The sequence below is a fragment of the Crocodylus siamensis genome, chromosome 3 (assembly GCF_052110815.1).
Source record: "Crocodylus siamensis isolate JL-2025a chromosome 3, ASM5211081v1, whole genome shotgun sequence".
NCBI lineage: Eukaryota > Metazoa > Chordata > Crocodylia > Crocodylidae > Crocodylus > Crocodylus siamensis.
In genome coordinates this window covers 90,968,492-90,995,224 of record NC_143397.1, presented here as the reverse complement: position 1 = coordinate 90,995,224, position 26,733 = coordinate 90,968,492, and the positions used below count along the sequence as shown (strand labels likewise).

Genomic DNA, 26,733 nt, shown 5'->3' with positions numbered 1-26,733 from the left:
TGTCTCCGTGGCTGCTCACCCCAGGCAGCAGTAATGGTTCCTGTCCTGGGCCTGGGTTGAGGCCAGGGCCAGGGTTAGGGCCAGAGCTGCAGGAGCTGGCTGCCCTGGCCTGGTACTAAAGTTCAAGTTGAGGCTTTTTTTCCTGATGTTGAATGGGGCAGGGGGACCCTTGTCTTGGATTCTGGTAAATACAATAAATACTTCAGAGCAAGAATAGGTGCACCTTCTCAGAAATGAAACAGAAAAGTAAAGGGCTAGACCGCACACAAGGTGGGAAATACTTGCTAGGTAGATGGGATCAACCTGAGGAAGAATGAGCCACATTAGCTCCTAAGAGAGTTAAAGTCCCAACTTCAGTGATGCATAATCAGTCAGAGAGAAGGTAACTGTTATAATTGAATTGATGGCCTGTTTTGGTGAGCATGGGTCATTGATTTATAGCTCCTGAAAGTGTTTGGGAGTGGGTTTTGATTTGTCTGGGCGTAGTTATGGACATCAACTCTGGAGGGTTGTCTCTCAGAGGATGGTCCACTGCTTAATGTTTCTGCTGGGAAACTAATTTGCCTCTTAGATACCTTATGCTTGTTTTGAATACTGGTGCTATCTTGTGTGCTTCTGTGTTCCTAAATTTCAAGATATATGGTACTTTGCCTCCTTTTTGGGGAAGGCTAGGTAAAAAGAATGTGATGTTAGTTGTTTGATTCATGTATAGAGAACTGTTTCCTCTTAAATTTCTTCCTCAAAAATGTAAATCCGTACCTTTATGGGATGGAAGAATACAGAGCGCCACATCAGGTAATTTCTCTGAGTTATTTTTTTAAATAACCTTGTGAGAGACAGAGTGGACAATAATGGGTAATCACTGCTACATTATGGCTTTGCTAAGTACTTCTGTATGTTTTGATTTCCTGCAGTATTGCAAAATTGCCTCCATATGGGTGCTACAACTGTGCATTATGAAAAGATTTTAAAATATAAATACCTTTAAAATTAAAATCCATACTTTATGGAAACTTACAATGTGTAGTGGAAACTCAGGTATAAACAAAATTTGTTTTTTATCTGAAAAGCGAAGAGACTGATTAAGGGTAAACCTCTAACCACTGATAGAGTAATAAATAATCGTGTGCTGGCATATAGTGATTACTGAACTTTGTGTACTGCCCTTTACATCAGAAAGAGAATCCATTTGTTTATTTAAAAGTATGATCCACTAAAAACTGCAGTCTTCAATGTACCGAAAAGAAGACATTCCTGTGAGCCTTCTCCTTTCAGAAGGTGCTTTACAGGTTGAATTCTAATGTAAAATAGATCCTTTCCCTGTGTTGTTACAAAGAAATCAGACTAAAAATTAAATCCAAGACTCACTAGAATGAAGAGTGTTACCATTCTGTTCCTAAATTTATTGATTAGGTTTTACCACAAATGGTAGTTCAGATCCATGAGTCTCAGTACTTTTGCAAATCTGTTCTGCACTTTGGTCTGATAGAAGACAGTTGTTTACCTTCTCAGCTTAAAGACTAGTTGTTTGAACTAAAAGGTTCTTCATTATTCTGGACCATCAAGTTGTATATGGATTTCAAGTGAGATTTATTTCTCCTAGTATTTTATTGATGTTTTTTAATATTCAGTGTGTTTGACATCACTTAGGCAAGACCAGAAGTTGATCAGCCAGAAGAGATGGATGAGACTGAAGAGGATGAAGAAAAGGAGGTGGACCTTTCTGTTCCTGGCTCTGCTTATATCAAACTTTTGTCTCTAACACCTTCTGTGATTTTACCAGGTAGTTTACATTTAGTGATGAAACTACTATATAGTTTTATAACCTAAAGCTGCTTACAGATGTGGAATCCCTCTCCCCTCCTCCCCCCCCCCCCCGCAAAATTGCACTTTAAACTCGGCATGCTCCTGTGCTGAGCCCAACTCATGCCCAGAAGTGGCAGGGTGTTGCTTGTACCTATCTTTTCCAGTGTCTGTATGGATCAAGTGCTTTAGTGGGGCTTCTTTGGTGCTTTTGTCTAATAACTGATTGAGTCAGCTTTAACTAAAAGTGCCAAAAAGTCATGCTGAAGTGCCCGATCTATACAGATGCTGCAGAGCTGGGTAGAAGTAATGTGCTGCTGCTTCCAGTAAAGTCTGTTATTAAATTTTTTTCCTATGCCTGTCAATGCCCCAAATGATTGTTAGGGGGATTCACTGAAATGGAGACTGTTGTGGAGCTGGGGTCTTATTTGGTTGGTCTTCCTTAAAAATAGTATCCCAAAGTAGGTCACAAAGTTAAATAATACAGTCTTACTTTTAAAAAAAAAAAAAAAAAAAAGGGCGGGGGATACTGCATTTTTTCACATACAACATGTACCTTCTTTCCAAAAACCAACTGCTGGAAATTAGAGTGTGCATTATCTGTGAAGAATATGGCAAGAGCATTTTCTATTGCTTATCAGGGGAAACTGAAAGTAAAGTCTGCCCATGATCCACAGGGAACAGAATGGCAAGTAGGTGCTGCTACCGAGCTAGTGCTACCCAATTATTTACCACAAGGAAAGATTTCTGACCCCCAGCTCCCTTCCCTCTTTATTCTGCCTTTCATAAATAAGGTGTGTAGCTTATTCCATGGCATATTGTGTATGAGAAAATATGGTATTGATATAGGAGGAAAGGTGCTAATGCTAGAGACAGGTGTTATGATATTACTTAAGAATCGTATTTTAGAGTTCTGTGTTTTTCTCTAATACCCTAGCTAAGGTTGGCTGCAAATTACCAACATTGTTCTCTAATTATGATATAGGCCTAAAGCAGAGAACTATAGGAACCATGTCTAAAAGGCAGCTCTGTTTTTTCAGACATAAGACTGTAGAAAATGGAAATTTAAAGGTTTTGTAAATTTGTTTTTTCTTGTTTGTTTGTTTTTTAAATTTTTCCAGTGCTGTTATGGTTTGGAAGTTTGTTTTTTAATAACATGTTTATGAAATGTTTTTTCATACCTTAACAACCTCAGTGTCAGGTAAAGAGATTGGGTGTGTAAAACAATGACAGGCCTCCTCATATGTAAAACAATGATAAACATCCTCTTGGAGTCACTGTGTCTCTATAGGGATGGAGCTATAGACTCTGAACTGCTGCTGGATGGTACCACGATCACTCACAATTTTCTTACTGTTGGCTGAAGTCAGGAACACAGGTGCATCTAAAGGAGGATATAGTTAGGCAGTCAGTATGTCCTGGAGTGTTTCCTAAAATCCCAATTAGTGCTATAGCAGGTAGACTGGAACTTCCACAATGATTGTTTGTGAGTGTTGGCTGAAACCTCGCATTTCCTGACTGAATCCATGACCTTTTTCATTCTTGTTTTGGTTTGATTCTTCCTCCTTCCTGCCATCCCCGGCCTCCGCGCCCCACAGGAAAAAAGTTTTTAGGATTATCCTAGCTTCCATGTTATTGATTCTTAACCAGGGGGCCATGGCACTGTTAGGCTCCCTCTACACATGCAGGTAAAGACACAATTAGATTTCATGCATGATCCACACAATTGTGCCTCCTCTTATGCCACATGTGCACGGCAGGAGGCACAATTGTGGGATTGTACATTAGATCCAATGCTACCTTATTGCTGGTACGGGGGGAGACAAATAGTGGGTTCCCCCTGCATTGGCAAAAAGTGAGCCCCCATAGCTGAGAGCCCACTTTACTGAGAGGGTTCACAGCTGTGGGGGCCAGATGCAGCTGGGACTGAGAGTCCCCATAATTGACAGGGCTCCCAGTCCTGGTTGTGCCTCATGGTGATGGTGATGCATCAGTTGCAGGACTCTCGGCCTGGCTGTTTGTACAGAGGGTGAGCCAGAAGTTTCATGCATGTCTGAGCCTTGGGGATTGAGGCCGCTAGCTGCAGAGGAGGCCCTGCTACATCTGTAAATGAAAGCTCAATAGCAACCAGCTAAAGTTAGTACACAGTTTTGAAGTCTAACTTTATAGCTGGTTGTAGCTTTTTATTGTGTGATAGCTCCTTTGTGCATGTAGCTGGTCTTAAAGTAATTGCTCAATTAACCAGTTAATTGCATGATATCTGTATTGTGTAGAGGGGTCCCTAGATATGCAAATGTGGGCACGTCTACACATGCAATTTTGAATAAAATGAATAGCATGAATAAAATCAGGAGCTTTTTGCTCTGGAGTTTTTTGCTTCTGGATGCACCATTTGAACATACACCCAGGAGCAAAAAACTCTGGAGCATATTGTGTTAGGGTAGGGACAGACGTTACACACAAACCAATTTAAGTGTTCGGAAACTGATTTAAACCTGTTACAGAACAGACATTCAGTGCACATAAACCAGTTTGAAAATGACTGAAACCAGTTTGAGATGAACCTGGTTGAACGTAGTATCAGACTTAACTGATTTGGGTCAAACCAGTTTATGCAGTATCTGTCCCAGACCCTTTGCTGGTTTAATTTAAATCAGATTCCCCCAGCATTCCAGCATGCTGTCTAGGCTGGGTGAGGCTCTCTGCTCCACAGCAGGGCTGGCCTCCTCCCTGTGCTCCCTGGCTGGAGCTCCGGCAGAGACTTGCAGGTACAGCAGGGTCCGCTAGCTTCCCCGTGCCTCCCCCCTGCCACCTCCCACCACTTGCTGCTTAAGCAGAAATCCCTTCCTCCTCTTTCCCACAGTGCGAACCATAGCCAGAATTTGGTATGCTAGCTAATGCTGTGTAAGGCAGATAGGACAGTGTCTGCTTAGGGCTTTTTGGAGCTAATCAACAGCTCACGTGGTTATGTCCCTGCATTCCTTCCTTTGGAAAAAGCTGTTTAGGAAGAGCTTGAATTAATGCGTAAGGCTTTGTTTTCTGATAGGGTACTAAATGCTGATAACAGAGATGATAAATGCTCAAGGGAGGGGGGCCCTCTGTAATCACAGCATCCTGTCAGGGCCTGGCCATGCCCTCCTCAGCTCGCACTATGGAAGGGAAAGGAGGGCTGCTTTAGCACCCCTAGTTTCTAGCACCCTCAATTTCTAACCTGAGCCACAGGAGGCATATGCTGGCATTTTTTCAGTTCAGAGGGGATGTCTGTACAGTTACAAAGTGATTTAGCCTAGCCAGGTTAGACTAACCTGCAAAGATTGAATCAATTCAGGCTCAGGCTTTTTGAATGTCTTTCCCAGCCTGAGAGTTTATTTGTGCAGGGGGTGGGCTGGCTGAGGCACAAGGGTGCTTCAGCAGGTGGGTCTGTACCCTTGTGCCTGAGCCAGCCCCCCACCCCCCACTGCACATGGAGCCTGGTCGGAGCAGCCCTGGGGTAGCAGGCTGACCCCCTCAGGTTTCCTGCAAGCCCAGGGCTGCTCTGACCAGGCTCTATATGCTGGGGAAGGATGGGTCCTGGCTGAGTCATGAGAGTGCCTCATCATGGGGCCTGCATGCTGGGGCATCAGGGTGCTTCAGTGCCAGGCTAGCTCTCAGGCAGCCTCTGCACTGAAGCAACCTCATGCTCTAGCCAGCCTCATTACCACCTACATGTGTACTCAGACAATGAATGCAATGCTGCCACAGGGTACTACTCATGTTTAGATGTACTACCCTGCAGTGGCATTTATTAATCTACTGCAATCTAATAGGTTCAGGCATCTAGACGGTGATGTTTTGCTGTGGTGCTAGTTAGTCAGCTCTGCAGTAAATTTCTTGTGTAATTGTGCCCATGATTTACAGGATAAATCTAGAATTTTCAACTAGAAATCCATAGTTACGGTTTTTCTGAGTTCTTTGCAACAGAAAAAAATGCTTTATTTCTCTGTAGTTAAAAAAAAAAAAAAAAAAAAGAGTGAAAACTAAGCTAGCATTTTCTGAGGAGTGCGTAAAGTCTATCCAGGGTGCCTCATGTCTAAATAGGTTGAGAACCGATGCTCTGTATGTTATTTTCTGAAGAGATAAGTTCTTATTGCTATGGTAAGAAGATATAAAATCTAGAGCACCTATCAGAATAGCTTCTATATAGGAATTACTTTTGAGTGAGGGTTTGTCTTCCCTTGCCTTTCAGGAGAAAATAGTCTTGACTCTCAAACCAGCTTGCAAGGGCCAACTCAGCTACACAGCTAAGAATCAAAAATGAAATATGAACCAAAACAAAGCAAAGACCTTCTGCGACACAAGCTGACTGTAGTTCCCATTTACTCTCTTATCTTATGGACCATGGGAAACTGGAACTGAGAAATCTTCCCTTGTCTGGGCCCTTTGAAAGAGCATATTATTTGTTCAGTGGCTCAAAGGAACAGAGCCAGGAAGGGGAATGAAGGGATAATAATTGCCTGCACACATAAGCATCGGGGGTTTCAGTAAATCCATCTGTCTCTGGATTGGCATTTGTTGGGCATTGTACATAAGTTGGAAACATACTATTTCATTTTTATTAAAGCTTCTTCCTATGTAACAGTTCTAAAGGACAACAGTTAAATCCTTTGTTTTATTGTGGTATACCGTGTGCGCGCCAATATTTTGATTCATGGTAAATTTCAACAGTGGTTGTCCCTGGGATTTTTTATTTGCTTACTGGTTTAAAACTTTATGATGTATTATAATTTTTTTCAGAACCAGATCTTGTTTCATGAAGTTAGCTTGGTTTCCAGTGTGGGTTATGCCTTATCTATATCTGTAGGTTGGATTTGTGTACCATTATGACTAGAAGTAGCAGAATCATAGTGTCTTCAAAATCTAACCCTAAATTATAATTAATTAGCAAACTTGAAATGTGAGGAAGTACACAAGTAGGCATTACAGTAATGATTAGGCTATAAAACCTGATTTAAACCCCAACAGCAAGTACTGATATGTTAAAGTAGCAAATATGCTACTAAAGTAGTAAGTATAGCAAGGGTCTTGGAAGCAAGATTGAGTGCTCTGTCATCTTAGATGGGCTCTGATTCCTAGGCAAAACAGCATTGCATCTGGTTTGGAAGCTTGCATGCTGAAGTTTCAAGGCTAATGTAAAGCAGTTGTTATGAATCCCTTTAAAACATGGTTATAAAATGAAAACAGACTCTTTAAATCTATCAGTGTTGTCAGGTGCTGGTATGAAATTTGTTTCATGTTAGGATGCAGTAACACTGCACATGCATATGCATATGCGTATGCACGCACACTTCCACCCCAGGCCAGTCCCCTCTGACCTTCCCCACCAATAAAGGCTACTTAAGCTTATTTCATAGCCAAGCAATAACATTACATTAATTCTTTATAATGTTGAACTCGGCTAGAATATAAAAGACTCAGCTTGAAAGCATACAGCTTTATAAACAGTACCTACCACTGTGTTCACAGTAATTAGAGTACTGGCTTTGTATTTTTCTAATGCTGGAAAGTCCTGCAGAAAAATATCATTTGAGAGACTTTTTTTCATTGGTCAATGTAAATTTAATTTCTGATTGTTCCTTTTTTCACTTTGAGCAAACATCAATGGCATAACAACCAAACAAAGAGTACATTGATTGACAGCTTGGAGAACAGTTCAGGCTATTTTTCTTTTGAGTCTGAGCATCTGACATCATTTATTCAGAGCTTCCTGAGCTGAAGTTTGAGTAGAGGTGAACATGGAGTCAGGAAGACTTCAGGAGTTCTAAATCCTTGACCTTGGAGCTTTCATCTGAATATGTACTTGCTACTTTAGTTAAGCATAACTGCCCTGAAGCACAGCTGTGGTTTTGGGTTTGTTGGAATTTTTTTTTGGTCTTTCTTTCTTTTCAGCCGCTGACCTTTGTCTTTCCCCCTACTTCCTCCAGCATTTGAAGAGTTTGCAGCATCACTTGTGAAACAAGAAATGGCCAACATGCCCCGTGGTGTGTATCATTCTGCACTGAGGAGAGGGGCCACACGCTCAGATCAAGGGAAGACTGTAGCAGGAGTTCCAAACTTCTTGTTGAAAATGTATGAGAGGAACAAGCAACCAGGTCTGAAGCCTGGCCTGGCAGGTGAGTGTTGATTGTTAATGGCTAAGTCACTTCCTTGATTAGTGTTTCAAAAAGTCTGGGTGCTGTACACTAAATGTTTAAAATCTGTTAATGTCTGTGATTCAGGAAAGTTCTTAGACACATACCTAAATTTAACCCGTTTCATGGTAGCACTTAAGCACATGCTTATGTTAGAGTTAAGCGATATGCTTAACTGGTGCCCTGAAGAAACTTTTTTTTGGATTTTAGAAAAGGATCAGTTTAAGCAAGTCATGTACTGTTACCTCTAATGCTCCCTTCACTATTTTCTCTGCTTCTTTCAATAACCCTAAGATCATTATCTTCATAAACCTCTTAATACCAGTAGTCTGGGTATCTTATCCCACTTCTCAGTGTCACTCTTTGTAGGCAAGCTTTTATATGTTAGATTTTTAATTGGCTTTAGAGGTATTTTCTTAAGCATTTTATTGTACTGTACCTCATATTTTTGTTGTATTCAGCAATATTTTCTGTTGATGCACTTGCTTTTTTTTCCCCTCTTATTAAGCTGGCATGTTGTTATGTTACGATCTTCCAGTCCATATGGGCAAAGATGGCAAACCTATTAATCGATTTTTGGTCAGTAGGGGGCGCAATTTCCAGCACATGTTAATAGCTCTCATTCACGAGGTAAGTGTTCTTGGCTTTTCTTCCCTTTTCAGAAATAATGTACTGCTTTCCCCTCTGTACTCCCTAAGGAGTCACATTTGCTTATTTTAATTAGAAAATACTAGCTACAAGCTATGTAATGTTTTTAATGTACCACAATTAATTAAAGTTGCTGTGAGGGACAATTAACGTGAATAGAACATGTAAATACATCTAATAAAATGCTCACTTTGCTGAAAGCTCCCTCAGAAGTTCACTAGAGTAAATTGAAGCTGACATTCCCCCTTTGCCCTCCTTCACTCACCCAGTGGTTGTGTTAATCAGGCTACAGTGCTCTAGAATTGTGGTGTGTCTGTCTGAACAACAATTATGGGATTCTAGCATAGGGAGTAATCTCCACCTTCTCGTCAGAGTAATAACAACACAGCATATCTCTTAACTGTTTCCAACTTCCTGGAATATTATGCTGATGTGGCTGATCCTGTGCAGTGAACTTTGCTAAACTGGAGCTGTAACATGTAAGTTTGTGTGGTTTTGGGAAAGGAACAAAATGAGTATCCAATTAATCATTACAGAAAAAAGACCTTAAAATCTTCCAGAGAATTTAGAATTATGGTATTATGCTTGATATAAAAACTGCAGAGGCCATTAAAACAAATAAGTAGTTAAGACAGGATCTGGGGAAATGAATGTGCCGTTCCCATTTTTATGCCAGCATGAGCATTTATAAAACCTAGTGCAAATGATAGTCTCTCTTGCATAGTTAATAAAAAAAAAAAAAAAAAGAAGAGTTAATATGACCTGTTTGTTACTGTTGAGGTTTATTATGTGCATCTCAGTGAAGACTGTGTTCCCAGGTTGTAAATGAGACCGACAAAATTTATATAGGCTTATCCTGGCATGTGTGAGATGGATGAAGTAGCATAGATGAGGATAGAGATGCCTTGTATAGAAAATCGAAATCTTTTTCCACGCCTAGAATAATCCCTGTAGGAATAACAGTAAAATGTCCGGTTATCTTTATTTTAAGACTGCTGTCAGGACAGTGCCAGCTATTCTTTTATTTGTGCAACACCAAAATAAAGGTTTAGATGTAGGGTGACTGTATAGGACAATATGAAATCTGTGACCCCACCCGAGGCCCCCCCTTACTCCCCCATCCAGGGATTCAAAGGCCAGTTAATGACCCATTGTTCTTTTGTTAACAATCACCTGTTTAAGTAACAATTAGTATTAATGTTCATCCACTAATCAAGCCTAATCTATCTTAGGGCAATATTGCTGTCTGCTAAAGCTTCCTATTTCACAAGTCATACTGCTTCACCGTCATGCCTATGCCTGGGACACTCATTTTAATTTTCACCAGCTGGCTGGGACCAACCTTCAAAATCTGGAACTGTTCCAGTCAAACCAAGACATATGGTCACCCTACTTAGATACAAAAGCTCTCATGTTTGTAGATTTGGCACAGCATGCTTATAGGTCGGCAGTGGTACTCTGGCTAGTGCTATGGATGAAAGGGATTTGGGCATCATGATTGACGACAAGATGAACATGAGCCTTCAATGTGATGCTGCAGTTAGTAAAGCGAGGAAAACACTGGCTTGCAGCCATAGATGCTTCTCAAGCAAATCCCATTCTTCCATTGTACTCGGCCTTGGTGAGGCCACAGCTGGAGTACTGCGTCCAGTTTTGGGCTTCACAATTTAAAAAGGATGTGGAGAAGCTTGAGAGAGTCCAGAGGAGAGCCACGCGCATGATCAGAGGTCAGGAAAACAGATCTTACGATGATAGGCTGAGAGCTATGGGACTCTTCAGCCTAGAAAAGCGCAGGCTCAGGGGTGATCTGGTGGCCACTTATAAGTTTATCGGGGTGCTCACCAGGATCTGGGGGAATGTCTGTTCACCAGAGCGCCCCAAGGGATGACGAGATTGAATGGTCACAAACTCCCCCAGGACCATTTCACGTTGGACATATGGAAGAGCTTCTTTACTGTCCGAGCCCCCAAGGTTTGGAATAGACTGCTGCTGGAGGTGGTACAAACACCTACTTTGAACACCTTTAAGAGACATTTATCTTGCTGGGATCCTATGACCCCTGCTGACCTAGATGGGCTGGACTCGATGATCTTCCAAGGTCCCTTCCAGCCCTAATGTCTATGAAATCTGTGTTTTATTGTGTGTTTCCCTTTTCCTTTATATTGAAAGTAGCCATCCTCCCTTATATAAATAGCAGTTAGAACTTCTTTTTATAGGTGGAATGGGTAGCACCATCTGGAGATAAAATTGTTTGATGCTTTTAATTACAAGACCCTTATAACTTTGTCAAACTTCATCCACCAGGGCTGAATTTTTCCATGCTGATTGTCTGCTTCAGGCCAAGATTTTTTTTTTTTGTTAAGTTTTTGGTGGAAACAGTTTTAGCTTTTTCTGAGAGTGATTTTCAGGAAAAATATGTTTTGAAAATATTCTTACAGCTGTTTTGTTAAGGAACCTAGCTCCTTTGTGGTTTAGAACAGGAACTTGAGATTTGGCTGGGGGCTTGCCTGGGTGTCAGGTATCTGTCTTTTCCTTTGCTTGTGAAATTTGATCAAATGCATGTGCAGAGTTGGCAAATTTGTATGCATTGCACATGCCCCAGCCTTGTGTTAGGGCTGACCGAAGGCTTTCTTTGCTGCTGTTTCTCTCAGTAAGCAGAGGCTGCTGTGGCATTGGGTACAGGAACTGAGACCAGGGAACCAGCCTCCCCTGAGTTTGCCAGTGTCATTTCTGAGCCCAGACATCAAAGAGTGAAATAGAGAGCTGTGGAACTGAGGATGCATGGGTGGAAGCGGAAATGAAGAGATAAGACTGAGTCATGGAGTCTGTGCAGGATAGTAAGGGAGTTAGAAAGGCAGAATGACTGGCAGGCACCAGATGAAGTGGAGACAGAATCCAGGGAAGATTTGGGAGCCAGTTTGGCAGGGGGCAGTGGAAGGGGGACAAATGGTGGGGAGGTGGCAGGGAAGAGCAGAAGCGGGACAGGAAGACTTACTTGAAACCATGGCTGAAGAGCCTGGGGGAGGGTGGGGGAGTGATTGTGACTTAGGAGGGATCATCTGGAGATTGGCCATGGAGTCTGGGATTTCAATAAGGAGTTGACATGTAAAAGAGACAGGACAGAGACAGGTAGGGGTAGCAGAGGTCAAGCTGGAGGGAAAGGGTGGGGGCATTGGGACAAAACAGGTTTGACAGAAACTATCCTCCAGAACTAGGAAATAAACCAAAGTTCTCTATTCTCAACTGTCATTTTTGGTGTCTGAAATCTGCAGGTAAAGTGGGTGTTTCAGCTCCCTTTAGTGGCTGGCTGCATGGAAGATGACAGCCTATTATGGCTTCTTGTTACTTTGTTAGCTCAACTGGCAGAGATCTGCACAGTGAACCCAGAGGTCCCAACACTATTCATGAGCCATGAGCATTTCAGTATAATGCCATATGATGGAGTTTATGATTTTTTTCCCCTTAGGTTGCTTTAAAAAAATAATTAATATTGATTTAGAGGGAATGCCAAAATGGTGGCCCCAGGGAGCTTCCCCCCACTCTCCAGAATCTTTGTCCAAGGTGCAAAAATTGCTAATTATGCCCTGCTAAGTGTTGTACAGAGTATGATGAATACCCAGATCCAAGACAAGGTTTTTCTCCCCCTTCAACATTGGGGATGAGGGAGGGGGTGGAGAGGAAACTCATTTTGGGCTTGTGTATGGCCTGGGGTAGGCAGCTGCTGCTGTGGCTCCAACAGGAGAAAAGGTGATAGCTAGGTCCCAACCCAGCCTGATGGGGGAAGGGGTTGTGGCACAGCCCTAATGGGAGGGAAAAGGGGCATGGTCTGGCCCTGATCCAGAAGCAGTGGTGCCTGGCCTGTCCCTGTGGGTTAAGGGGGGCATAGCTTGGCTTCAACCAGCTGTGCAGGGAATGGGGTTTGGGTATTTGGCAAAGGGGAGGGTGTCCATATCAATGGCCACTGCTCCCCTATTGCCAAATTTCCGGACCTGTGAGGAGCCCCGCAGGCCAGATGTGATGGCTCTGTGGGTCTCATTTGACCTACGGACTGGAGCTTGAGCTGCCCTGTTATAGAGTGATTCAACCCACGCTCCTTTCTAATAAGTTTTATTTGGAAATAAATTGGTTTTATAACAGTGCATGTTGGCCTGCAGTTTTTCAGGCTGAAAACATTGTAAGGATTTTGTAATTATTTTCATAGGTAAGCTCTACAAATCCAGGTAATTCAGAGTAAAGGGCAAAGTTAAAAGAAAACCAAACATATTTAAAATATAAATACACAGTAAAGGCTGTTAAATAACTTTAATTCTGCTGTTTAGTTACACCATGAAATAACTATACAATTATTTAGTATGTAATTGATTTTGTAGACTCAGTTTAAAGGTGAGAGTAATTTTTTTCCTTTTTACATTTTTTTTCTCATTCTGTTGCTACAGAGTGGAGGTTATTTAGCCATGTTTGTGTGAAGTCTGTCAGATAGCAGGGCATGGTGGCACCTTAGAGACTTATTCAGAGAGGCATAAGCTTTCATAGGTGTCATCCACCTTTATCAGATGCTCTGAGTTGGCTCCAATTCTGAGCAAAGTGACCTAATCAGGCTGATCATTACACTAAGCCCCAGGATCAAAATTTTACTGATAGAATAATAGGCCTGAAGTTGACATGTACATGTGTTCCATGTACACACAGCATTTAAAGTCTGCAGGGCCATGAACTGGGGTGGGAATAGCTTTCCCAGTCCCCAGGCTTTGCAATCCCTGCCCCTGCTGTCCAGCTGTGGAGGATAGCCTCCCAGAGCCCAATTTCCAGTCCCTGGGGCTTTGCGATTCCTGAGGGACTGGCCAACTTGGGGAAGAAGGAGAAACTGTGAGTGCTGCTCTGTCTGCTTCCCACCCAGCCCTCTCCCAACCTGGCAGTCCCTGGCTTGGGGAAAAGTCAGGGAGCAGCCTTTGCTGCCCTGGTCCCTTCCTGGACCAGCCCGGGAGAGGAGCATACAAGCATTCACTCTTCTGTGAGAAACTTTCAAAACCTGGAAAATCTCGTTCCGGAAGGAATCCGGACTCGTGGTAGAGTTAATGTCTTTATTAGACCAACTAGATTTTTTGCAAAAATCTAATTAGTCTAATAAAAGATATCACCTCTAGTATGAGTCGTGATTCCTTTTTGCCTCTAGACCAATACGGCTACAACCTGGATATCTTCTCCCAAAGGGGGCATTTTCTCCTGGGAGAAATTCAGTGAACGCTTATTTTTGTCAGGAAACGGATGCTTCTCCTGGTATAAATGTAATATCTGTGCATGGCTTTAGGATTGTTTGTTAAGAGTACTTGGCAAGAAAAGTTTAATGAGCAGTATGGATGGGTCACTTTGCTTGAAACAGAAGTAAATTCCCCAATTCAACTCATGACTGGATTGCAGAGTTGAGCATTTAGTTAAAATGTTTATTGTAAGTTTAAAAAAAAAAAAAAGAGAGAGGACAAGTTTCATTGCTGAAGCTATCAAATGACAGCAGGTGGGTGACTCAGGAGCATATGTCTGAATGAAAATTGGGGAGACTTATAATCAAGTCACATTTTCGAAAACCTGTCAGGGATTTTAATCAGTGATATATTTTATTGGACTATCTGTGTGGTTGGGAGAGACTTAGGCACTGTTTTTAAGGCTCTTCTTCAGGTCTAGAATTCTTTGCATTCAAAAGCCTGTCTAAGTCTGTCCCAACCCTGCAGTTGGTCCAATAAAAGATACCACCCAGAAAAATCCTTGTATCCCGTATACTTTCCAGACTAACACAGCTACCACATCACTTTCACAGTTATTCAGTATTCCCTGTTCACAACACAAGGATTCACTGGAGTCCAGGTTGTTACTAGATACAGGCACAGTTTTCACTTATATCATGTAGCTGGGTGTTCCTTTCTGGACTTACCTTTGAGTTTTACTACTTTATTTTCTTGTTCTTCCCAATCTTTTATTTTGAATATAATTCTTTATACTTATTTCTCCCTGGATGGTTTTTCTCTACCTTATGGTGACTGTTGTATTTAAAGTAATTCTAGTTGTAGCCTATAAAGAAGGCTTAAAGTCTAACACAACTACTTTATTTTGTATTACTTAGTTTATAGTTGCAAGAAGACACTGTCTAGTCAAGGTAAGTATAAACATGAAAACTAAGCGTTAGTTGGAAAAAATTAATTAATTTTAGCCTTTACTGAGACGATCCAGTGAATGTCACTTGGGTAGTAGAGGGTTTGCAGTTATCACAGTGGTACACCCAGGTTTGTCTCTTTGGATATCTATTCTGTGCTCCCCACAATGGACTTTGGACACCCAAGTTGTTTTTTATACATCTAATGGGATACTAATTTGAGCAATTATGTGAAAATAAGCGGTGTAATTGCACTTTCATTTTTCATGTGTGTGTGTTTGAAAATCAGACTGCTGAAAAATGGGTTTGAAGCCACCAACATTTTGGGTTTTTTTTTGTGAGATTATCAATGTTCAGAGTTGCCGAGTGCTGAGTAAGGCATGAGACTTTCAGTCTTCCCATGTACCAACCCCCTCCCCCCACTGATTTATATTCAGGCAAGAAGTATTTTTTCCCTAAAACTGAACCTGAAACTTGGGGTCGATTTAGATGCAGTCAACTCATAATAAAAACAACATGGTAAAACGACTATGCAGGAGGGAGGAACATTAAACAACTTTTTTTTATTTGTAAATATCTGTCAAAAGCAAGTAAAAAGTATCAATGTTTAGTTGCAGTTTAAATCTAGCAACATCTATAGCAGAAAAGCAATTTGCTATTGAACCTTGAGAGACTAAACTCCTACTGTTCATCTCCTAGGTGCTGTTCTAGCTGAAGCATTAGATGCAGGTCTAATATCTGTCAACAAGCGTAGATTAAGATGCAGAGGATTCTTTTTCCATGTTATTTGAGCTGGTTTCTCGTGGGAGGCAGAACATACCTTCAATAAACAGTGGCGTGTTTGAAGGATTGTATTGCTCTTTACTGGTCACTAGTGACTAGCAGGAGCAGCTCAGTTCTCCCACAGAAGTGCCCACACACAATTTTATTGTTTGGTAAAAAAAGCATGGCAGTGGGCCTTTGAAATGACATTGGAGTTACTGTAGTCATGTAGGTCAGAGGTCACTTAAATCATGTTCTGCTTTAATATTTTTTAAAGGGCCCACCTCCTGATGTATCTGGGATGGTGTTGTGCAAGAAATCTCAGAGTTTTATCACCATCACCTGGGCTAGATTAGCCAATAATTATTACCTGTGACTGTTTCAGCAGTTTGGAATCGTTTTTGCTCAGGGGTTTAAGGGAAGAATCCCTTATAGGCTTCACTTGTCTTTATTATGAAAATAAATCAGTAGGAACAGTCGCATATGTTCACATCATGGCCCATATGTTTTGATGGTTCTGTAAATGTACATTTTGGGTTAGAAGCTTTAAAGCTGTTAAGCGTTAACCCAGCTACTGATCTTTTTATTTCTTTAATGGATGTGAAGTGGATTCTGCTTGTTACATGTGAATGGCATTTGAAGCCATTTGCTTATGGTACAAAAGTACAGCAGACTGGTATCTCAATTCCTGATTCCTGGAGCATCTTTCAAAAGAAGAAAGATAAGCTTTACATTTCTGCCAGATTTAATCTTTTTTTTTTCCATTGTGAAGAACTGAATTCTTAGGATCAATAAAAGCAACAATATTTGTATTGTAGATGCAATACTGGTCCCATGTAGAAAAGGGGGCCACTTAGATTATTAAGTCTTTGGAACAGGGTGTGAAGGTTTATACAGTGGCCAGCACACTGGCATCCTTCTCTTTGTACATACGGCCCAATACACACATGTAAAAACATCCCTGCTGAAAGTACAGTGTAAGCAAGCTGTATTCTGATAAAATGACTTTGTGAAACAGGGGCACATTTCTCTTGCTCATTTCTGGAGTGGTTTGGCTTTTAATGTAATCACGGGATTTAAGGATTTATTTGAAATATATAGAAGTGGGAAGATTCAGAACGATGACCAGAGTTCTGTTTTAACATACTGTTTTTGTGCCCTGAGATTGTGATAGATGTGTAATTTTGGGTTAAGTGCTTTTTAATCCCTATTCCCACAATTGGATGTAGTGACAGGGAACCCAGCAGTATTCAGTAAACTGCATTATTCAGAGTTGAGGCTGTATCCATGTACAAGAAGGACACTTCAGCATGTAGTAAAACTATTTATTTGCTGAAAGCACTTTTCTGAATGGGGTCCTATTTGGATTGTTTGTTTAAGGCCAACAGGAAACTCATGGCAAGCTATAACAGAATATAAGCGTGCTGAGAAATTTATGCAGTTAAAACCAGAGTTTAATTTACTAATCTCAAAATGTCTTGTGTGCCCTCTACTGGCGATGCATCAGCAGTGACTAAACAAACTTGATTCATTAGAGATGGTCTGTAGCAGAGCCAGGGCAAATTCCAAGAGTGAAAATTTATGCAGATCGCTTTTTCTGGGTCAGGCTTTTATAGAAGGGGATCTTATTTAAACCAAACTGACCTTTGTTTGGCAGAAGCTTGTGGCTGCATTCATGCCACACTGTTTTACAAGCAGTAAACTAATAATTTAAAAAGACCACCCCCACACCCAAACCCCAAATCCAGTAAAGTACAAAACCAGGAGAGCAAGTCTCTTGTAACTTTCTTTTCAAACCTCCTTCTCCTGACTTGTGGTCATGCAACTTCTTTGCTTGCTTGTCCTCTGAGAGAAATGCACCTTCCTAAGGTGTTAAGCCTCAGTAGGTTCAGCTGTATGTAATTATCTCTCAGCTGGTAGTATTTTCCTGAGTTGCTTCTATACCCAGGCAGGGAGTTCTTCTCCAGAACTGTAGGTTGTCATCTTGTGTGGTAAGGTCTTCTCTAGGACTACTGCCAGGGCAAGGTGTGGCAAAGTTTCCTGATCCCCTAGAAGGGGTTCCAAAAAACTCCTGTGCCTATCATTAATTTGAATACCAAAAGGACATCAACTTGCCAATATTAACAAATCCATGAAGTTTCAGAGACCACTGAAATGAGGTATCTTATGGCCAGGGTATTGTATCCAGCTTTTTATGAAGCTTTGTCCATCTAATGAGAGAACAAAAACATAACCATGTGGCTTGGAACATCTGTTCCTAAGCTAGAACAAAGAATACCAATAATACCCGACAAATTCTCTGATATTGTGCATTGTTCACTTTCAATTTTTGCTGAACATTTCCAGAAAACCTGATATTTGAAAAGGATGACTGGTTCATTTTTATTTTTGTTTCCTTACAAAATAACTGAATACTCTTTAACAGTTTTATTATTCAGGGACCTCTGACAACTCCAGTGATGTGGGTTGTATGCGTTGTGTCACCTACAAGACTTATCTTCTGCTGATAACATGGTGTGCTCGGATAGTACTTTTGATTCAAAGATATCAGAGGACTTAAGAAAGAGCATTCCTGCTGTCATGCAAGGACCTGGTAGGCTATAATGACCAGCTCTTGCTTCCAGTAATAGCACTGTGGATTTTGTCTTGGCTTTAGTCAGTATAAGTGACTGCACATACACAAGTTAAAACTGGTTTCAAGGTAGAAGGATTGAAATTTCTGTTCAAGGTAAGGGAAAATAGAAGAGCTGAACAAGATAAATCACAAAGATGCAGCAAGTGAAACAGTGGCCGAGATGAAAGCAGTGGGAAAGAATGGAAGAATCGATTGACTTGAAAATGAGTAGATAGTCTCTCTTAACTTGTAAGGTGAACAGTTTGAGGATAATTGTATAGAGTAGAGGACAGAAGGATGTCAGCCAAATAAGTCAGAATATGTAATTATTTATAAACCTTTGTAAGTAATGTGTAATTATTGAAAGAGTTACAAGAGAAGAAAAAGACAACGATTCTGATTGTGATGGGAAATGCCAATAGCACCCTGACAAATACTGAAAAAGGCGCTGTTTAATGGGTTTTGTCAAAGATTGAGAATCTTATTTAAGGGTTAAAAGCTTTTCTGGGGTTTTTCTTCTCTTTATGGTCTTCTGGTTGAAGTAAATTATCTCCATTTGCTTATTTACGACTGTTGGCTGATTAACTTAATTAGTACTCATTCAGCACTGGAGTACTTTCCATGTTGAATTGTGTCTGCTGTCTCAGTGTAATAAAAAAGGGTAACAACACTCTTCTGGATTAAGCTTGGGAAGATTTGTTACTGAAGGTCAGCTTTAGACCAGATATGATGACAGCAGGAGAGGGAGGTCTTTCTGTAACTTTGAGAATTTGGCATGTTCTTTTAATTTAAAAATGAAAAATGTATACCTTAAAAAGTGGATACTGAGACATGTCTTGTCTCATCCCAAGCTGACATGTTTGTCTTTCTTCCTGCTATGGATTTTTTTGAGACATCAATGCACAACAGTCATTTTAATTACAGAACTCATTTGCGGTATGGCCCTGAAAACACAGATGTTAAGGCGAGGGAGAGGGGCACACCTCAGACACTTTCTTTTAATAAAATGTTGCTGTAAGTGGGGAGGTCGGGGCAGAGGGAGAGTATACTATTTTGGTTTCTAATATTTGACTGGCTTGGGATGCAATCAGACAATAAACTTCTATACCCTAAATTATAATATGCCATTTCTGTAATACATACAGTAAAATTGCTGTTCAAGAGAGACCATGGGTTTTTATGATGGAGTTTCAAATTCTTTAGTATCAATATCCCACTTCTGCTAGGCTTTACCTGTTGTAGGTATACACAACTATGGGTATTTAGGCCCAAGTCCATCTTAAGCATCTCCTTGATCCTGAACGACCTTCATTTAAGCGTTATGGTTGGGTAAGGGAGACACAACCAATGGATATGGAGAGCCAAATAATTTACTGGCCAGTAGAAAATGAAATAATTACAAGTCAGTGAATCTTGTATTGTTTTCTGTTGTGAAATTTCCAATTTAAATGCTACAATTTTCAAAGCACGCTGAAAAAGCAAATATGCCTTTGTAAATTAGTATTTGTTGTGGGAGTTAATGCAGGAAAAGGTTTTATGCTTCAGTTTGAGAGTATGCATGTGCATGAGGCTTCAGATTGAGTTTGTCCTTTAACGCTGACCTTTTTGTAAGTTCATTGTGCAGTTGTGGAAATTGTCCAGTTTTTTGTAATTTGGAAGAGGTGTTTCCAGAACAAATTATTTCCTGACTGCTACTCATTTTTGAAGAATGTGGTTGCGTTGAAAACTCCCTCCTTCCCTCCTTTTTATGCTGGAGCTGGTGGTGTCTAACATGAAGCTGGAATTTTTTTTGTTTTATTTATTTAAAAAGAGTTCAAATATGTTTGTGTCAGGCTGTGTTGCACCACTGCAACTATCCTGACTTGCATACCTCAACCTTTGTTTCCAGCTTAAAACTCACTACTTTGGGTTAATTTTCCACAGCTCACTTCCTTGTGCCACTTCATTTTTGTGTGTAACACCACTCCTAAAGTATTTGTGTTTTTAAGGCAGACAAAAGTACTCAAGAGTTATGGTAAACACCAAATTAGTGATGCTCTTTCTTTGTTCTGTTGCATCCTTAAACCCCCTGCCCCCCACAAACACTTTCTTAGTTTAGGTATCAATCCTACACACACTGTCAGTAGTGATTCCACTGATCCCTGTGAGATCAGTTAATTGATTGAATCTATTGATCCATCTTGGGGTTTTCTATGATATGCTTCATTGTAATATTTGAGTCCTGTTGCTCACTAACCAGAGTAGTAAATTATGGTGTTTGGATGTTTCCAGTGTCAGACCATTAAATTGTAAACTGCCTTAAGTTCAGACATTCTCTCCTGTTTGTCAAAGAACTATCATATTTAGGGCACAGCACAAATTATCATTGTTTCCTCTGACCTTTCCCTTGTGTGACCAAAAGCAGTTTAACTTGAAAAACGATTCTAGTTGGCAATATTCAGATGTCTAGACTGATTATCCTTGGCTTTACTATTTGAATTTTTTGTTTTGCAGGGGAGGGGAGGAAGAGGGGGAGGGCAGGGAGGGAGCTAAGAATAGTACAAAGAAAATACAATCATTGAATTATAATGCTAGAGAGCTGGCTGTGAATTACACTTTTGGCAAATTAATTCTAAGATAGTTGTCATTTCTGTTATGTCATACAGGTTAACATACAGCCTTCTGAATGGCACCGCTCTCTCCTGCTCCCTCAGTCCTGGCTTGGATTTATGAGCAGAACATACCATGCAGTTTTACAGGTAGTTGGAGTGATGTGCCCTTTTTCTGTATTTTCAGTTTTCCCATCAAGCAATTGAACTGTAAATATCAGCCACAATTCAGTAAAATGAAACCTGCATTTTAACTGTAAAAATTTAAAATAATGAAATACAGACAAGTCTCCATATTAAAGGTTTGGTTAGAGTTCAGCCAGTGTTGGAGGTACATTTCGACTTAGGTGCTGATTTGGCTGAAATACTTGGACTTTCAGAACTGTACTTCTCTGCTGAGATGCTTGTCCCAACTATGAATAATCCCTTGAGCTGAATTTTAATCAGTTATTCTTTGTGAAAAGAGATTATCTGAAGACGCTGGAGAGTATGACAAATTAGATGATGAGGATGGGAGAACCTTGAGCTCCTTCAAAAATGTATTGCTTAAATTTTTATTTTTCTCTGCTTTTCTGTTGGTTTTATTTGAGTTTTAGTCGGGATTAACAAGAGGACTGCTGTCATACTCTGAATGAGAAACCAGACTACTATTGTTTCTGAGCCATTCCAAGCCAGGGCAGACTGAAAATTTCAGCAGAAAGTCTCTTCTGATGAAATTATCTGGTCTAATTTCTTGACCAAAAAGATTCTGATCTATTTTGCGCACCAAATCATCTATAATATTTAGAGCAATAGTTTTCCTTTGAAAGCAGTGAATAGCTTGCTTTGTCTTGCTATCTTGGATGATTCATGTTTATCTTCCCACATATGTCAAGTGATACTGGCCACTTCCACAGTGTGAGCAACTCAGACTGCTGGGCAACTTCCCCAAAGTTTTAACTTTTCATGGTGGGATAATGCAACAGAATTTTTTACCTTATGGGGGCAGGCTAGGCAAGAGGCTATTTTCAAAATAAATTGTTTTAGTTAATAGCAGAATGTCAGATTTAAATGCTTGTTATTTTAAAAGTAGGGGGTTTTTTTTAAACTATTTAAGGTCTGAACTTCAGAGAGTGTCAGCTGGTGCTTGTGCTTTGTTACTGTCTTGTTTCATGCTTCTGGCTCTTTCATAAGAGGCACAGCTTTTACTCATCTGGCTTCTGAAATCCTCTCTAGGGTTTACTAGATTGTCGGAGCTTACCATTGTGACTTTGAAGTTTGCTTCTGTATATGCATACTTTATGTTTAAAAGATCTATTATTATTATGATTACATTTCAGGCTTCTATAGCCCTGTTCATCTGCAACTGTCAAAAAGCTTTATAAGTATAAATTAATTAGTTCACATTGCTAATGTATCCCTGGGGAGTAGGTAAGTAGTAATATCCCAGTTTACTAACTGGGCACAAAGACTAAAAGAGCCTAAAGACTTAATCCTGCTACCTCCTGATGATTACTTTGTTTTCCCCATTCCAATTTGCCAAAACACTTATGTGCTAACAGCAGGGGTGTCAAACATACGGCCTGTGGGCCAAATCCAGATCAGAACCTCATGGGGCATGGTATACACCTGCAGCACAGGGCTGGTCCAGAGGCCAGATACAACTCATGGATCTCCTTCCCTTCTGCTCTCCCTTCCCTAGCATACCTGATCTGGCAGCTGCAGGTGGTTTGGGACTTGTGCTACGGAAGTGGGAGGGGAAGGGGAAAGGGCTCCATGGGCCTGGTCCAGCCCAGGGACAAGACTCATCTAGCTTGTCAGGCCAGATGAGTTTTACAGCCCTGGCTTTATGCAAACAAAAAAGCCTCTTGTTGCTTTCAGTGAACCTCTGACAAGATCAAGCAGTTTGCAGAGTTGGGGGCAGCATGCTTAGCTTTCAGGATCAAACCTACCTGACTAAAATGAGACAGATCTAGATTTAATGTGCCTCGGGGAATTGGAATGGACTCAAACACATGCTTAAAGTTAAGGATGTGCTTGAACACGTTGCTGAATCCAGGCCTTTTTGAGAGTAGTCAAGTTGAGAAAAGAGGAGTGCTGACTCCCAGTCCTCAGGGGAAAAAACTTCCTCTTTGCTTAATAGTAGATGAGAGGTTCAGATTTTGTGAATGACTTCAGGATTTACACTGTACTCTCAAATTTTCACAAAAACTAATTCCTAACAGTGCTGAATGTTTGAAAAAAGATACTTATGAGCTGCTGTTTTTAAGAGCCTTGCTGGAAAAATTTCTCAACCCAGTTCTGATAACCAATAGTTGCTTTAGGTGTTAAAACTAAACCTGCCCACCCTTACCCAGTCTCCTACTCTGGAGATTTGCCTAACACCTTCAAATCAGTCCTCATCAGATACCAGAAGCACCCTATAAACCAGCATTTCCCCACCTTATTCAAACTGCAGCACACTTACATGGCCTCCCCCACCCCATGGCACACCAACTGAACAAGGGAAAATGGGTGTGCCGAGCGGCCAGACACTGCAGACCAGAGTGGGGGGTGAGAAGATGAGCAGCAAAATGCTGCGGAGCAGGGTGGGGAAGAGAGGGGAGGGATCAGGTAGCAAGCGGATGAATGCCACAGACTGGGAGGAGGGGGTAGTGTGCGGTGGGAAGCATGTGGCATGGTGTTTGAATCACTGGCTGAAGCCACAACCCCCACCTGTCTGGTTGCCCACAGCAGCAGCAGGTGGGGGTGGGGGCATGGATCCAGCCCAAAGTGCTGCAGCATACTGGTTGGGGAACGCTGCTATAAACCATTGTAGTGAATCTTGTAGTGAATCCTTTGAAGTACAGCTACAACTGTCATGAAGGATTGCAAGGAGAATGGAATCATTTCAAGTAAAAAGAATGTGAAATTCTGATTAAAATGATATATTAAGTAAATGATAGTTGTTGCTGTCATGTGACCTTGGAAGTAGTTGGATTTCAAAGCTGCTTTCCTATGCTGTCCTCTTTGAGCCTTTCCATGATTAAGAAGGACTTTTTAAGGGTACAAATGAAGCATGAAGAGGTCGGAAGTTGTTTCCTTTATTTTTCCTGGGGTCATTTCTGAGGCAGAACACCTCTATTTGAAGTGCTTCATTGGCTGCATGCTTCTGTATCCTCACATTTTGAAGCACTTTCCAGGCACTTGGTGAACTTCAAATACTACATTTGTCCATACCCTAAGTAGCTCTAACCATTTAGCTGCAGCTGCAGCTGCCATGCCCATTGTTCAGAATAAAAAAATTACAATAGTTTTGCTTAATATATTATATATTACAGTGGGGTATTATATCAAGAACAATTGGGTCCAATCATGAAGTGGCCCACAAGGGAAGGGTTACATCTGTTACACAAGGATGCCCCACAGAAATCTCATGATTATTACCCTTGTAAGATCTCCTTCTGATTTATGCTGTGCTTTGGCAGGGGAGACAGGCAGAGCTGGAGATGCAGTTAAAACACGGAAAAGAAGATCTTGAAGAGGTGCAGTACAAACAATTTACAGCCTGGCTCTGGTAAGGGAATGACTGTCTGCTCCTCTTCATTTGTAATGATGAGTGAAGCTGGCAAAGGAGTGGGGGAATACTTCAAAGAATTTAATGTTACAAGTTTAACTGTCTGTATGAGCGCTAATGGAAGAAAAACAGATATGATCTCTAGCTTGCAGGGGGGAAAAGAAAAAAACGGGAGTTTCGGGTAAGGTTGCTGGGATGCACAGTAGCTATCCTTTTGCAATGCCTGAAGCTTATGACAGTAGCTGGAGGTTTGCATGTAGTTTGTCCAAACTTTGGATGGAAATGATGCCAACTTTAATGAATGACTTGGTACCATATCAGGGCTTATACATCTATTATGTTATAAAGGTATCTCTCTATGCACACCAACAATATCCAAAGTAAAAATAGTTCTTGCAGTGAGAAGGTATAAAGTTATGGTCAGTAGGGAACATGTAATTTTTATCTCTGTCTCATTTAACTAAGGCTGAGCCAGGGGTTATTTAACAAGATGCAAAGTAACTAGGTACAATAGAACAGACTGGAGGACAGGTCCATCTCCAACCTGCTTCTATCTTTAGCTTTGTGGGCCAGATCCGGGCTTGTCATGGGCCAAATCAGGGTTTGTCATGAGCCAGGTCTGGACCCACCTATAGCACTGGGGCAAGCAGCAGTAACATTAATAGGGGATGCATAGGTTAATGCCATCATTGCTCATTCAGCTACTGCCAAAAAAAATAAGTCTCCAGTAGGGATCCATATCTTGGATTTTGGTGGCAAAATGAATGATAATGGCATCAATCTGTGCAGCTCCCTGAGTCAGCAAAGTGGGTTAGACAACCGTGGAGATTAATGCCACTGCTACCCACACCACTACAGAAATCCAGGCACCTCCAGGAATGCTGTGGGCCAAATCACTCAGCTCCATGGGCCAGATCCAGCCTGCAGGCGACATATTTTATAACTTATGGTACGAAAAGAAAAGCTTTAGCTTTCACAGAGGTACAGAATCTGCCTTAGCCCCTTATTTCTAGCATAATTCCTCGCTTATGTTATCCTAAACTGCACTAACATGAACAATTGAAAATTGATTTTGTACATGTGCATATTTAAAAGCCAGGTTGGTAGATGAACTTGATGGCTCAATGGAAGCATATTAAGTGTCTCCCCAGGCTGTTCTTTGAGCCCAGTCCAAGCAAGGTGCTGAATAACCTCAAACTGTTTTGACTTTAGAACAAGGTCAGAGGACGGCTTTACACAGAGGGACCTACTAGGCCTTTATTAGCATTTCCTACTTCTTAGTCTGGCCCTGACTTTGTTCTGACATGAACAGGATAATAGAAGATTTTTCTGTTTGTTGGGGGGGGGGAGGTTTGCATCATTTCTATATAATGGTCATGTAAAAGATTTCAACTTAGATGAGTTTTCTAATGACAGTATTCAGAAATAAATATTGTGCTTAAGAATGAAGAATTGATTTGATTTTTTTTTATGTATTATTATGTGATTGAAAGGTAGATATCTTTCTGCATGGATTGACAGTCATAGTTAAGATTTACTATTTCATATTGTAAATTCTGGAGTGCATGGTATATATGTTTATTTAAAAAAAACCAAGCTTGGCAGTATAAAAGACTTGCTGCAGCCCTGGCTCTGTCTGGAAATGAATGCAAAACTAAACAAATACAGGCAAGTCATGTAGTGTAAATTGATTACAGTAACTTAGAAGGAATTCTAAGTGCCCTTATAGCTTACATTTCAATAAATTGAGGCCATAGTGCCACCTAATAGCTTAACCACGCATAGTTATGTTCTGAAGTATAATAAATGTGGGATAAATTGTTATAGTTATCCATTGTAGAACATTGTCATATTATTAGGCTAAGACATAACACATTGATTTGGAAAGCTGTCTGTAACAGCTAGATGAACAGATTTATGGCTGCTGCATGAACTTGAATTTTTACAAGAAAAGAATAAAATATGATGAAAAGCCCATTTAGAAAATTATTTAAATTGGTCCAAGAATATGAAAACATAAAATGATAGAGGATATGTACATATTTGGTAAATATTTATTTACCATTTTATATCTGTGATGTATTTGCTCTTAAGTCTTATGAAATGGCTACTGGGTTGTGATAGTCAGTGACTGAGAATGGGAGGACATTTGGAGGGAAGGACTACAGGCAGAAAGTCCTGGCTGCCATGCTATATATATTGTGCTAACTCTTGTTTGTGTTGCAGGGTCAGAGACATGCTGACTGATGTTGTCAAGGGTGCTTCAAAGTAAGATTTGCTCATGTATTTAGAGGTTATGGGGAGGGGCAGCCAGTAAGAAGGGAAGCATGATGCAAGCCAGTATTTTCCATTAATAATGTCCCATATAATTCATGCTTTTGCCTGATTACTGCTTAAATGTAAGAAAGGGTGCTTTTCCTTCAAAATCAGCATTTTACAGTTGCCCAGGTGCATGATATATAGTCTGATTT

The 26,733-nt window shown here is 40.7% G+C and overlaps 1 protein-coding gene across 4 annotated transcripts in view; it reads left to right on the top strand.

Moving 5' to 3' along the window:
* The window catches only part of FOCAD (focadhesin), a 257,789-nt gene that overhangs the window by 170,715 nt on the left and 60,341 nt on the right, over positions 1-26,733 (top strand). For all 4 annotated transcript variants that reach the window (XM_090038791.1, XM_090038793.1, XM_090038792.1 and 1 more), the window contains 6 exons: positions 1,651-1,783; positions 7,764-7,952; positions 8,479-8,600; positions 20,785-20,877; positions 24,174-24,262; positions 26,489-26,530. In XM_090038791.1, coding sequence (XP_089894917.1) covers positions 1,651-1,783; positions 7,764-7,952; positions 8,479-8,600; positions 20,785-20,877; positions 24,174-24,262; positions 26,489-26,530 — 668 coding nt within the window. The remainder of the gene's footprint in view (positions 1-1,650; positions 1,784-7,763; positions 7,953-8,478; positions 8,601-20,784; positions 20,878-24,173; positions 24,263-26,488; positions 26,531-26,733) is intronic.